General features: G+C 38.4%; 1 protein-coding gene across 1 annotated transcript; it reads right to left on the bottom strand.

Moving 5' to 3' along the window:
- Positions 1-708: 708 nt before the first annotated feature.
- LOC113916538 (olfactory receptor 7G2-like) lies at positions 709-1662 on the bottom strand. Its single transcript, XM_027583030.1, has one exon. The coding sequence runs from the start codon at positions 1639-1641 to the stop codon at positions 709-711; it is 933 nt and encodes a 310-aa protein (XP_027438831.1). The 5' UTR covers positions 1642-1662.
- Positions 1663-15463: the final 13801 nt, after the last annotated feature.

The raw sequence follows: 15463 nt of genomic DNA, 5'->3' as shown, positions 1-15463 counted from the left end.
ACATTCCCTGCCTCTAAGTGCTTGTAATGAAAAATAACTCTCTTTATTGTTGGTAATATTTGAGTTAGGATTTTTTTATTATTGTAGCTGAAGGTTTTATCACTGAGAGAGCTCAAATACAGGTATCTCAAACCACTGAGATAATCTAATTACACAAAATTCATAGATACTAAAATGAAATATGGTAGATGGTAAAGTTCTTCAGAAAGATACAGTTAATAGTCAACAAATTAATTACTAAATAGGTGTATAAAAGGTAAACTCCCATACTCCATTATAGATCTAAAGCCAGAGTGTTAGTGGCATGGCCCTACCATGAAATCAGGTGGAAACTAGTCTCTAGATATGACCCCAGTCTTGTTTCAATACTTTCCCTGTCCTTCATACTTTCTGTAATATTCCTTCTGAGAGTGATTTAAAAAATCACTATAAAAAGAACCCTTGCCTCAGGCTCTGCTTCTGTATAGAACCTGAGAAAAGAAACTGAATTTAGAGAATTGAAATCATGTGTCAAACATCATAAGACTAGACAAAAAAGCAAATTATGTTTCAAACCCAAGTTAAAATTAACTTGGGCATTCTGTTGTCTGGCTAGTTTAGAGGAATTCAGTGATGGAAAAATCAAGCATTATGGCACATCTAGGATTCCTATCACTTTGCCTCCTTCTAGAAACCCAAGTCCAAAGCAGATGGCATAATCACAGCAAATCACAGCATCTCACTGATGAGTTTTCTCAAGGCTCCCTTCATGTCCCTGTTCCGCAGGCTGTAGATAAAGGGGTTCATCATTTGAGGAACCATGACATACATCACTGAAGCCACTGCAGTCTTCTTGGAAGAGTCAGTAACTACAGAACCAATGTACACTCCAACAACTGTCCCATAGAACAAGGACACAACTGACAGGTGAGACCCACAGGTGGAAAAAGCTTTGAGCTTTCTTCCCACTGATGGCATTCTCAAAACAGAGTAGACAATTTGAGTATAAGAGAAAATGGTCCCAGAGAGAGGAATACCACCAAATAGGCTAGCCACAAAATAAATCAAGATGTTATTGATGAGGGTATCAGAACAGGAAAGCTTGATGACCTGAGCAAGTTCACAGAAGAAATGGGGGATTTCCATTTCTTCCTTGCAGAAGGATAACCGTAGCACCATTAGACTATGGAGCAGGGCAACCACAAGGCTAAAGAACAGTGAGAGTAGAATCAGCAGAACACAGAGTTGGGGGTTCATGATAACAGTGTACCTCAAGGGGTGACAAATGGCCACATAGCGGTCATAGGCCATTGCTGCAAGGAGAAAATTTTCAAAGCCACCAAAAGCCAGGACAAATCCAACCTGGGTGAGGCAACCTATATAAGTGATGCTCTGGTTCTGTGCTTGGATGTTCACCAGCATCTTTGGAATGGTGGTTGTGCTTAAACAGATGTCAGTAAAGGACAGGTTGGAGAGGAAGAAGTACATGGGGGTATGGAGGTGGAAGTCAGAACTGATGGCCAGGATGATGAGCAGATTTCCCAGGATAGTGACCAGGTACATGGACAGAAACAGACAGAATAGGAAGGGCTGCAGTTCTGAATCATATGTCAATCCTAGCAGAAGAAATTCTGAAATATCTGTGTGATTTCTGGGTTCCATGTTGTTGATGAATCTAATGGAAAAGATGGGGTAAAAATAAAATAAAATGAATGGTCTCTGGTTGAGCAAAAGCAACATCACCTGGAAACTACTTAGAAATGCAAATTCTTGGTACTGCTCCAGATACACTGCTGAAAAACTCTGAGGTAAGGACCAGCAATCTAAGTTTTAACAAACCCCCCAGATAAATCTGATATATGGTAAAGTTTGAGAGCCAGTGCTTAAGTAAAAATAAATAAAACTTATGTATATGGTGAAGTCGAAAGAATATTCAAATCTTTCTCTCTGCTAATTTCTTCCTCCATCATCATCACCTCTTACTTTTCTTTCCTCCACTCAAATTTTTGGCTCAAATTTTTATTGATCTTTTTCACACATTGTGCCAAGTGCTGAGACTGAGACAAAGAATAAACCATGGCATTTCTTTCAGAAATATTCCTTGTCTCAAACAAACAGACGAGAATGAAGTTATCCAATCTCTGTAGCAGAGTATGGTGCCCAACCCTTGGTGTGCCTCAGAATCAGATGAAGGGCTTGTCAAATTACAGATGAGTTATATCATACTGTCCACTTATCTGTAGGGAAATTTAGGTGGGGTGAAATATGCAGTGCCTGGAAAAGACAAAGTGTGAACTCAAATGGTTTAACTGCTGAGTTGATTGTCTAGACAAATCATTGTTAATGCCTCTGGATAATACAGAATTAGCATTCTTAAACCAACACTCAGATTTCATAAAACTTCCTTTAAAATCTTAATGTATTCATCTTGAACAATGCCCCAAATCTTTTCCCTTGTCTACAGCATACGTCCATCACTACCCATGAAGTACCATGTAGCAGGTGCATGACATCCATCCAAACATATGATCTGTACCTGAGCAAAGATTTGAAAATGTTGCATATAAACTTGAAGATCATAAGACTCCCCCATGGAAACACCACTCACCAGCATTAGCAATTAATTCTAAGAGAAGCTGGGCAAATGTCAATGACATTCTCTATCTTATCCTAAGGAGACTTCTTCCCTAGGTGATAGGTAGCAGGAACATCATTAAAAAAGAAAAAACCCAACTAAATGAGAGAGAGAGGAAACATAGTCTTCTAAAAAAACAGGTGAAAATAGCAACAATTTTCAGTCCCTTGGGAGACAGAGAATTATAAGGTAAGTCGGACTTATAATTATAAGATAGTCAGGCATCTTTAACAGTAGTACTTCTGTAAAGCAGTGGTCCTTCCTTGCCTGAAGGAGACAGAAGTAGCCATGACAGCCTTTATCATTTGGTGTATTACTTAAGCTTAAATACTGAATTTAGTCCAGACCAGTACTTGATTTGTGTGTTGGGGAGAGGGGGTGGAATTGTTCACTTATGAAAAGCTTGGTGTCCTCATTTGTATAATGGGGACTATCATAAAACCTCATGGAGATGTTGCAATGATGGGAAAAGAATAGAGGAAAATCATCTGGCACTTACTCAGTATATAGGACCCTTGTACTGACATTTCTTATTGTGTGTGTGTGTTTTTGTCCTGCCATGAAATGCACCTTGTACATTTCACTCCTTACAAGGAAGCAGTGGGATGGGGTAAGTTGAGGAAAGACAATAGAAAGAAAGAATACCCCTTGCACGGTAACTGCAAATTTCAGGGAAAAGATTATGAGCTGGGAACTTTTATCATGTAGAAAAAGAATGAAGGACTCATCAATGGTATCAATATTCATTTGAAATGGAGACAGCGGGGGGATGGGGTAAGTGGGTGATAGGCATTAAGGAGGGCATGTGACATAATGAGCACTGGGTATTATATGCAACTGATGAATCACTGAACTCTACCTCTGAAACTAATAATACACTATATGTTAATTAATGGAATTTAAATAAAATTAAATTAAAAATTAAAAAAAGAGAAAAATAAAATGAAATGGACATATGGTGGGAGTGCTTGGATGGCTCAGTTGGTTAAATGTCTGACTTTGGCTCAGGTCATGATCTCAGGGTCCTAGGATCAAGCCTTTCCACCAGGCTCCAAGTTCAGCCAGGAGTCTGCTTGTCCCTCTCCTTCTGCCCCTCCCCCCTACTCATGCTCTCCACCCCCCTCTCAAATACATAAATAAAATCTTTAAAAAAGAGAAAAAGACATATGGTGAAAAATATAGCAATGAGGGTCACCTGGGTGGCTCAGTCTGTTTAACATCTGCCTTCAGCTCAGGTCTGGATTCCAGGGTCCAGGATGGAGCCCAATGTCAGGCTCCTTGCTTGGTGGGGAGCCTGCTTCTCCCTCTCCCTTTGCCTCTGCCCCTGCCCTTACTTGTGCATGTGTGTGCGCTCTCTCTCTCATGAATAAAAGCTTTAAAAATATGTGGCAATTAAAATAAATTACATAAAAATGTATTAGATGTACAAATAAGTATAAATAATGAAAAGCTATAAGGGAAATATTTTTGAATGACATAAAATATACATTATTAGAAAATCTTAATATATTTTGAACCATTACAAGGAATAATCCATAATAATAATAAACATAACAGACTTTTATTTTTATTATGGATTATTCAAGCAAAAACAACAACAACAAAAAAACCCATAGAGATAAATCAAGAGCATAAAATTCACACACGTCACTATCTTCATTCTAAATGGGTTTTTTAAAAATATATTTTTTAAGTTTTATTTATTTAAGTAATCTCTACACCCCAGGTGGGGCTTGAACTCAAGACCCTCAGATCAAAAGTCACAGGCTCCACCTACTGAGCCAGCCAGGGGTTCTTCATTCTCAGTGTTTTTATTGCAGTAAATAAAACAGATATACACATCATGTATTTGAACAATCTTGATTCTTTTCTTTCCCCAGAGGAATCACTACACATTATTCCCCAGCAATTTTTACTATAATTAATATTATTGTTAATATAATGACATAAACAACTATATTATTTTCTTTTTTTAAAGGATTTTATTTATTTATTTGACACAGAGAGAGAGAGAGAGAGAAAGCACAGCAGGGGAAGTGGGAGAGGGAGAAGCAGGCTCCACACCAAGCAGGGAGCCTGATGCGGGGCTCGATCCCAGGACCCTGGGATCATGACCTGAGCTGAAGGCAGATGCTTAACCGACTGAGCCACCCAGATGCCCCACAATTACATTATTTTCAATTTTAAAGGCCTTATATAAAAAGAACCATATAGGACATGTCACTTACATTTGGAATTCTTATGTGATTTGTCTTTTCTTTATTGTTAATATATTTAATTCCACTTAATTTTAATTACCGGAGAGAAATCCACTGTATTATTATGTCATGATTTATTTCTTCATTCCCTAACTGATAGGTTAATGTCATTTATCCTATGTATGTTTATGAAGACATGTGCAATATAAAGCCATGTAATTGCTTCCATACTTGGAAAAGTAGAAGTTCTGAAGTGTTAATAACGTAAATGTCACTGTGGCCTCCTCTACTGATGGGACTGGTTTATGCCAGATTATTTTCTGGCACATAGGGAGTGGCTTGGATGGGTTGATAACTTTTTGTAAGATAGGAGACATCTGAAATTGTCATGTTTTCCTCCATAGCCCCTTATCCAATATTTAAAATTTTCTAGATTGCCAATACTAGTGGCCCATGAAATGTTCTCATTAGACTTTAAAACAATGCATGGGGCTTGAATTTTCTTGTCATTTGACTTTAAAAGGAAGTTTGGTTCATAATAATTATCCTCATGTAAATTCTGGTAATAGAAATCTCATCTCTCCAAATATGTTAAATGACAAAATTATTTTACACATTGTTTATGCACATTTTATAATCTTTTTTGAGAATGTGAAAGTACAAAGTACAATAGACTTCAGCAGTCTTAATTGAGTGCCAAGAGTAATACAGGAAAAGGAAGATAGTTGAATGAGTTTATAGGATTTGAATCTTAAGATAGTAAAAATGTAGAAAGACCATGCTGGTTTCTTGGGTATCAGTTTCTTCAGCAGTCCAAATATAAGCTTAGAAAAAAAGTTAGCATTAAGCACCTTTACCTTCATGGATAAGCTTCAGCTTGCTCTTGCCAAGAGAAGAGTGCTTGAGTTACAGAAGGCATACTTAGTTTGAAGAATTCAGCCTTTTTGTAAGCTTCCAGATATCAGAATAGATTTTGATATATAAATGAGTTTTCTGAGATGACACTGCCTCTATTTCTATAACCATTTCACCAGGACTATCTAATCAGTCCTATGAATGTATCCCTAAATGTGGTTATTGAAAACTGAATAGCTGCCTCATGACAATTAAGTACATGTTATTTAAGAGGGGGAAAAATTAAATTTTGAATTGAGTATGTAGGCTCCCTATCGTTATAGTTTCTTTTTCCACAGTAGACAATGACTTTACCTAAACTGTATGTTTGAAAAGGTTTGTCGTACATCAGACTTGTTTGGAAAGGGTTAATTGTCCTACATCAAACTTGTATTAAGTAATTCCATCCGTTTAAGGAAGAGGAGGATGTAGAAGCTGGGCACTAGTTCACATGCCTGTGAGCCAGTAAAGACTCAAGTAATGTCCCATGTTGAGTTGGTTATTTTGGAACATAAAAATTGTTGAGGTAAAACAATTAACTGGAAGTTCAGAGGATATATCCATCGTATATTTTAGGACAGATAGTTTTTACTACGGGGCAAATAGGTAAAAATTATCCTTATGGTAATTACATTTAGGTTCTAAAGAAAAGAATCTCCAGAGAAATCTATGCAATATATAATTTGTCCAGATTAGGTTTCATTTGGGGAAAGAAGTTCTAAAATATCCCCAAAGCAGTTTACTCATCAACTGAAAGTCCTCCAAAAATAGAACTATTGGGAAACCGTGGTTTGTGGGGTGGAAAAGAAAAGCTCCCTCAGTTTTTTGGAGGGAATAACTTTAAAAATACTTAAATGGCTAAGTTTACTTGGTGCGGTTAAAAATTAATCTTGTTTATTTTAACATTGCTGTTACATCTGAAATAAACGTATGTGATGTTCTGGTAGTAAATATATATATATATATAAAGTCATGTATAGGAGAGACCATCGCATTCAAGATGATGTTGTCTCAGGAAGGGAAGAACAAGAGTTGAGGATACAAAAGAGGTGCTTTCTGTATGCATTTTTTTTTAAGTGGGCTCCATGCCCAGAGTGGAGCCCAACATGGGGCTCGAACTCACAACTGTGAGATCAAGACCTGAGCTGAAATCAAGAGTCAGATGCTCAATGAACTGAGCCACCCAGGTGCCCCTATTTTGTTAATTTACAAAAAAGACCTGAACTTTGTATAGCAGAGGTCAACATTCGTTGATTCTGGAATGAGTTTAAGGATGTTTTTAAATTTATTATACTATCTCTGTTGTTCTTATATAAAATCATTGTTAATTTTATAGAGAAATGAGTGTACTAAGAAGGGAGCCAGTCAGATCTCCTGAGTCTCCAATTTCTCCTCACCATCCTCAAGCCAGCTACAGGGATAATATACTGTTCTGCGCAATGGTGTATCAAGAACCAAGAATGCAAATAAAAGGAAAAGCTGACCAAAACCCCTCCCCATGACCACCACAAAAATTCAAGTAAATACCAGAAAGTTTTATAACAGTCATCTTGTTTGAGAAGGGGCAGATTTTTCTGCGTAGGAGAATAACTGGGTTCTGCCATTTTTTAGAGAGATTAGGAGACCAGCAGATTGAGAACAGGGTGAGTGTCAGTGTATCAGTACAAACATACATGGGAACTTGTCAACAGGAAGGCAGGCTGGCGTGCATGGGACACTCAGTTCTCATCATTTCATGCATGCACACTCCTCATTGCTTTCCCTGGATGAATCTGCGGTAAAGTAACTGCCCTCCTTACAGAAGCATTCACTAAGGGACTTTCAGTTACCTGGCTGGCATCAGTGTGGAATGATGCTTGACATATCGCTTGGATCGTGAAGACAGTCTGTCTTCAGGAAGGGCAGGCACACTAAGTGAGGCAATGGGCTCGTGGTCAAGAAAGATCATTCCTGGATGGAGCCTCAGGTGTGCTTCTTCTTGACTAGGCAAGAGCTGTTGAATGAGGTTGTCACAGGCTGACTCTACAGTGTCTCTATATATCCTTGGGGAATCAAAATCCAAAGCTCCTCATTAGACAGATATTTTTAGTATCATTCTTATCCCCAGGCCATGCAAATCCTTGAAGACCAACACAGTGGAAGAGAGGAATTCATGATGTCTAATCCCTCACCATGTGTGGCCAGGTGTACACCATGCGATTCTCTCCGCTCATCCTCACCCCCATTTCACATACCTTGCACATGCAGACACACCATCCCTCTCTAATTGGACTCCAGTCTTCAGTTTTTAGATGTAGGCAAAGGCATCTCAATCTAATTAGTGATATCAGGAAGCCAGATTCTAACTTTAAGTGTGAAAACACAGTTTATATATGTGGGTATAAAAATATATATTTATAAATACAACTAAGCTATGCAAAAATGCAAACAATCAGTGATTTTTTTCTAAGAGTCATTAAATGTTTCCTGAACATTAATTTTCATTCTGTATAGTTCATACTGCAGATTTTAATCTATAATCTGTAAACTAATCTGACTGTGATCAATATAGACAAGACTTTAGAATTTCATAAACACCATTTCCAATTTCATCACAATAGGTTCAGTGTACATTTTTCTTCACATTAGTGGGTCATAGGTTGAAATTATTACACTTCTTTTTTTTTAATCATTCTGCTACTCTTTTTTTAAAGTTTTATTTAAATTCCACTTAGTTAACGTACAGTGTAATGTTTGTTTCAGATGTACAATATAGTGATTCAACACTTCCATACAACACCCAGTGCTCATCACAAGTGCACTCCTTAATCCCCATCGCCTATTTCATCCTTCACCCCCATCCACCTCCCCTCTGGTGACCATCAATTTGTTTTCTATAGTTAAGAGTCTGTTTCCTGGTTTTCCTCTCTCTCTCTTTTCCCTTTGCTCATTTGTTTTTCTTAAATTCCGCATATGAGTGAAATCATGTATTTGTCTTTCTCTGATTTATTCCACTTAGCATGATATTCTTTAGCTCCATCTCTGTCATTGCAAATGGAAGGATTTCATTCTTTTTTTTTTTTTAGTAGAGTTATAAGAAATTTCAATGTCACTAGTAAAGCAATAGTATGCTGGTTCATCCACACTTCCAGTAGAATGAGATTTCAGCCCTAATTTAATAGGTAAAGATGGTGCTCAATGTTAATAATTACAAACTTTTCATCATTAGTGAATGTAATATGTCCAAAAGAAAAGTAAAGGAAGGGACGCCTGGGTGGCTCAGTCATTAAAGTGTCTGCCTTTGGCTCAGGTCGTGATCCCAGGCTCCTGGGATCGAGTCCCACATCGGCTCCTTGCTCAGCCAGGAGCCTGTTTCTCCCTCTGCCTTCTTGTGCTCTTTCTCTCTCTGTGTCAAATAAATAAATAAAATCTTTAAAAAAAAAGGAAAGGAAGTATAGAATTCTATAGACTTTATGCAAAAATTATTATTTTAAACACATTGCATGATCAAATTTTGTTGAATTAATGCTATTTGACAGGAAGGATTTGACAAATACACTAATTATCTTCTCTTTTACCAATGTACTTCTGCCATTCAAATCATTCCCCAAATCTGCAGCAGAATGTGTTGTGAATGTTCCTAACATCACAACCTACAGAGTTTCATGGCCGTCAGGCAATCACCTCTTGTCTCAGTGACATTGGCCAAAAATCAAAGTTCTTCCCAGAGTACCATGTAGATCCCCAGAGCAGATGTTTAAGTTATGAGTCATGCCATTTCAAGTGTCAGAAGTGCTTATGGCTAATGCATTATTTTTCTAAAATTGAGGTAGGGGGCGCCTGGGTGGCTCAGTCGATTAAGTGACCTGACTTTGGCTCAGGTCATGATCTCAGGGTCTGGGATTGAACTCCGTTTTGGGCTCTGCACTCAGTGGGGAGTCTGCTTCTCCCTCTCCCTCTGCCCCTCCTCCCCACTCATGCTCTCTTGCTCTCTCAAATAAATAAAATCTTAAAAAAATAAAAAATAAAATTGAGTAGAATTTACCTAACATAAAATTAAACATTAACTGTTTTTTTAATTGAAGTGTAGTTGGCACACAATGTTATATTGGTTTCAGGTGTACAACATAGGAATTTGACAAATCTGTACATTATGCTGTGTTCACCAAGTGTAGCTACCATCTGTCACCATGCAATGCTATTTTAGTATCATTCTCTATGTGTACCTTTCATTCCCATGACTTATTCATTTCATCACTGGAAGCCTGTACCTTCCACTCCACTTCACCCATTTTGCCCATCCCCCCATCCCCTCCTTCTGGCAACCATCAGTTTGTTCTCTCTATGTATGGGTCTGTTTCTGCTTTTTGTTTGTTTATTCATGTGTTTTTTAAGATTCCACATATCAGTGAAATCACAAAACATTAGCCATTTTTAAGTGTTCAATTCAGTGGCATTAATTACATTCACAGTGTTTTGCAACTATCACCAAGATTTGTTTTCAAATCTTTTCCATCACTCCCAACAGAAACTCTGTAACCATCAAGCGAGCACTTACAATTTCCTCTCCCTCCAGCCCTGGAAATCTCTAACCTACTTTCTGTGTCTGTGAATCATATGATATACGTCCTTTTGTGTCAGGCTTATTTCACTTAGTGGAATGTTTTCAAGGTTCATCCATGTTGTAGCAGATACCAGAACTCAATTCCTTTTTATGACTGAGTAATATTCCCTTATATGTACCTACACCACTGGGTTGTCTTGTGCATTAAAGGGTGCTTAGTAGCATCCCGGCTTCTACTTAGCAGAGACCAAGAGCACTCCCCTCAATTGTGACACCCAGGAGTGTTCCAAAAACATTGCCAAATATCTGCTGGGGGACACAGTCATCCTGGTTGAGAAACACTATCTTAACCTCTTTCTGCCTCAATGCACTAAGGAAATACACATTCAGGAATGACACTCATATTTAAACAATGGAAAAATCATTACTAAGGACTAGCTGACAATTTCAAGATGGTACTCCACTGAGGTCGTGATGTCTACCCAAGCTGACACACTCAGGTAAACTCCTATTCCAGGTATAGAATTCTTATCAACTGGGGCTCTCAGGGACAGGGGTTCCTCCTCCTTGTAAATGGGCAACAATCACCCACTTACTGATCATATCCCAGAGTTCAATGTCAGAGGGTGCCCACCCTTACTCATCTCATTCCACATGCCTTAGGTGTACCTGTAGTCATATAGTAGGCTTTGTCTCAGCACAGAACAGACAAACTCCTTCTGTGTGTGTGTGTGTGTACACAATTCACAGTATAGTCTGACTCAATTGTGTCTCTAATGGAATATCATTTTCTTCTAAGGAAAGGAAAATTTATATAGATCTATATATAATTTATATATATAAATATAAATTTATATATATAATTTATAAATCTATATATAGATAAATAGATTATAGATTGTAAAATTTTATCTATCTATCTATCTATCTATCTATCTATCTATCTATCTATCTATATCTATATATATATCTCCAGGTTGAGGCCTTAGGCAAGAAGGATCAAATCAACTTTCTTTTCTGAATGCCAATAAGAAACACTAAGGCAGAGGTGCCTGGGTTAAGCGTCTGCCTTTGGCTCAGGTCATGATCCTGGAGTCCTGGGCAGGGAGCCTGCTTCTCCCTCTCCCTCTGCCCTTCCCACCCCCCCCCCCCATTCATGCTCACTCTCTCTTGTGCTCTCTGTCTCTCTCAAATAAATAAATAAAATCTTAAAAAAAAAAAGAAACAGTAAGGCAGTCAACCATAGTAAATTCCAATAAAACAAAAACTTTATTTGATTTTTTAATCTCATAGGAGTCAGAGTTCCCATCCTGCTCATGCTTTTTTCACTTTTTATTTTGAAATATTTTTAGACTCACATAAAAGTTGCAAAAATAGGACCAAGATTTTGCTGTACACTGCCCAGAGCTCCCCTTGATGGTGACATAAACTTTCCTAATCTTAGTAAATTACCCAAACCAGGAAACAGACCTTAGAGCAATACTATTAACTAAAATTATATGCCTTACTGGGATTTAAACAGAGTTCCTTTTGAAAACACAGAAAAGATAGACTTCATGCATTCACACTGAAATCAGATGGAAGCCTTTCATCAAAGTCTCAGTTCACTAAAAGAGGACATAGTCATACTTGAAATTATGAATAATTTATTTCCAGTCTCAGTGTGTGCCAGTCTGTATTCATTAAAAAAAAAAAAAAAGAAAGAAATCACTCCAGGATGCCCCTTTGTACGGTAATCCACATGCATGCATGCATGTCTTTTCTTTCTCAATTCCCTAATGCGACAGCTTTCAGGCTGGCTGTGCTTTTGAACCTCCTGTGGGCTTTTGAAAATTCCAGTGCATGAGACTCATACTAAACCAATTAAATTAAAATCTCTGGATGCCAGGTTTTTAAAATTCTCCAGTGATCCAAAACTGCAGCCAAAGTTGAGAATCACTGCTTTCACAGATTCTGCAATAAAAAAGACTCAAATTGACAGCATCCCAAGCTAACAATAAGCTGCAGTGGGAGACAGACTCCCCACTGAATTTCACATCAAGGCTAATTTTAATTTGTGCTGTTCAGAGCTGAAGGGGCCTGTTCTCTACTGCCCTCCAAGCTATCTTGAACAACTGGCAAAGAAAGAGAATAGAGAAAGATGACAACCAGAGGGCACTTGTGAGCTAATGTCAGGAGAAAAATTTGACATTCACTTCATTTTAAAGAAAACAAAAGGCATTCAAAAAAATTCTCTAAATTTTTCTACCAGTTTCTACATGGAAAGACTCAGTATCGTAAAGTTTCAGTTCATTCCAAAATAATTCTAAAGTATTTGTGAAATTATACCAAACCACGTTAGAAGATGATTAAAAATCCTAAAATTTACTTGCAAGAATAAAAAGATAGGAATTCCAGGAATATTTTAGAAAAGCTGAATAATAGATGTACTTACCGCAATTGTCAAAATAAAGTAAAAAAAATCAAATGAGGTGTTACTGATCTCAGGAATATGTAGATGAAATTAGTTAGATAGAAAACCTAGAATAGACTTCAAAATTTAAACTGAAAGAATCAAGTGATTTTTCTACAGGCTTAGATGTCTCAGAGTTGTATACTTGAATATGAAACCAAAATGTTCAAAATGAAAGACTGCTATGTTAAATTTTGTTTCCTTTTGCATTTACTTCCTCTGGAGAAATAGACACATGTATAAATTATCATCATCATCATCATCATGATTGTTACTGTTATCACACCTAACTTGTATTTAATGCTTCCTCATTGTCAGAAACTCTTCTAAGCCCATTATATGTACTGTGTCATTTAATAGACACAGTAACTTTTTGAAGTTGATACAATTATTTGTCACAATTTACAGATAAAGATACTGAGACTTAAACAGTTGCAGTAAATGCCCATAGAGAGTGATGGTGAGGCCAAGATGCAAACACAGGCAATCTGGAATTAGAGACCAGGTTCTTAAGAACTGAACTGTAACTTCACATGTACATATATGCGTGTATTCTTAGGTATCATTAAGTAACAGGCCAAAGTCATGACATAGATGCACCAAACTAGCAATGCCAATTTTCTTTTGGAAGTGATCATTTTATTTTTTTATACCTGAATGTTTAAAAAATTATGTAATAAACATTACTTTTATAAACACAGAAAAGTACTTCTAAAAGGTGAAAAAAAATAGTTCTCTACTTGTCTAGTCTCAGTAGTGGTCACATTATAATTAGACCCGAAGGAAGAAAGTCAAACAGAAATGCCCAGCAGAGGAATTGAAGCTCCTTACCTACAAATGTAATTCCCAGAAGGTAGATCCAAGAGCAGATTTTTCTAACACCCAGTTCAAATGCCTAGTGAGAACTGAAAACAGCATACTGAAAACAAGCAAAACTGACTTACCTCCTTGAGGTTAAGAGTATGAAACAACTAAATTTACTTATCAAGATTAACAGCTGGCTCATTAAGACTCACTGTTCTGGGATCACCATGCAAAACTACCATGTCATAAACCACCCTATCCTAACCAGTGCCCTGCCTTATAAGATCCCAACTTGAAATCACCCAGCCCAGGCACTAAGACCCTACAAATATCCTTCCTTGATTTCCCTTCTGGGACACTACTGAGATCTTCTCAAGGTGGTGTTCTTCTTTGCTATGGTAGGTCTAATAAGCTTAGCCACTTGCTCTACAGCATTTTTGGGTGGTGTTTTGAAGAGTCAACCATTGACAACAGCTTCAAGATTCATGGTTACATCACACATTGGTTTTTTTTTTTAAGATTTATTTATTTGAGAGAGAGAGAGAGAGAGCATGAGCAGGGGGAGGGGCAGAGAGAGAAAGGGAGAGACTCCTCAAGCAGACTCCCCACTGAGCGTGGAGCCCAACACAGGGCTCAGTCTCATGATGCAGAGATCATGACCTGAGCCAAAATCAAGAGTTGGACACTTAACCAACTGAGCCACCCAGGTGCCCTACATCACATTTTAAAAGTCCACATGGGGGTATTATGCTAAGCAAAATAAGTCAATCAGAGAAAGACAAGTGTCATATGATCTCACTGATATGAGGAATTCTTAATCTCAGGAAATAAACTGAGGGTTGCTGGAGTGGTGGGGGGTGGGAGGGATGGGGTGGCTGGGTGATAAACATTGGGGAGGGTATGTGCTATGGTGAGGGCTGTGAATTGTGTAAGACTGTTGAATCACAGACCTGTACCTCTGAAACAAATAATACATTATATGTTAAAAAAAAAAAGAAGAAGAAGGGGCGCCTGGGTGGCTCAGTTGGTTAAGCGACTGCCTTCGGCTCAGGTCATGATCCTGGAGTCCCGGGATCGAGTCCCGCATCGGGCTCCCTGCTCGGCAGGGAGTCTGCTTCTCCCTCTGACCCTCCCCCCTCTCATGTGCTCTCTCTCTCATTCTTTCTCTCAAATAAATAAATAAAATCTTTAAAAAAGAAGAAGAAGAAGAAGAAGAAGAAGAAGAAGAAGAAGAAGAAGAAGATAGCAGGAAGGGAAAAATGAAGGGGGGGGAATTGGAGGGGGAGACAAACCATGAGAGACGATGGACTCTGAGAAACAAACTGAGGGTTCTAGGGGGGAGGGGGGAGGGGGGGAGGGGGGGAGGGGGGTGGGGGGTGGGTTAGCCTGGTGATGGGTATTAAAGAGGGCACGTACTGTGTGGAGCACTGGGTGTTATACGCAAACAATGAATCATGGAACACTACATCAAAAACTAATGATGTAATGTATGGTGACTAATATAACATAATAAAATTTTAAAAAGTCCACATGGGGAAGAATGATGGCAGCATAAGTGTCAGTGGTGATCATCTGCTCCTAGAAACTTCCTTCAAAATGATGATCCACACAGGATAATACCTTCAAGAGAGCTTAGGATTCAAATGAGGGATTACAGCCAGAGATAAGAGATGATGCATTGGAGAAGATGGGGAAATCAGTTTCACTTCACCCCAACAACCATCCCCCAAGACCAGGCGGCACAGCATGGACAGAGACACCCTCCTGTAGCACAGGGAGAGTGAAGTGAGCACCCTTTTTCATCACGTACACCAGCAGCAGGCCAACTCTCATGGTGCCAGGCTCCTGGCCCACCTCAGTGTCAGATCAACCCCTGTGAACCTAGACCCCAAACCAGGTCCCACAAGCCCAGGCTCCTGGAGCACCCCAGCACTGGGTTGGCTCTGGCAGCCCCAGGT

Source organism: Zalophus californianus, chromosome 1 (genome assembly GCF_009762305.2).
Source record: "Zalophus californianus isolate mZalCal1 chromosome 1, mZalCal1.pri.v2, whole genome shotgun sequence".
NCBI classification, from domain to species: domain Eukaryota; kingdom Metazoa; phylum Chordata; class Mammalia; order Carnivora; family Otariidae; genus Zalophus; species Zalophus californianus.
This window is presented reverse-complemented; position numbering and strand designations above follow the sequence as displayed.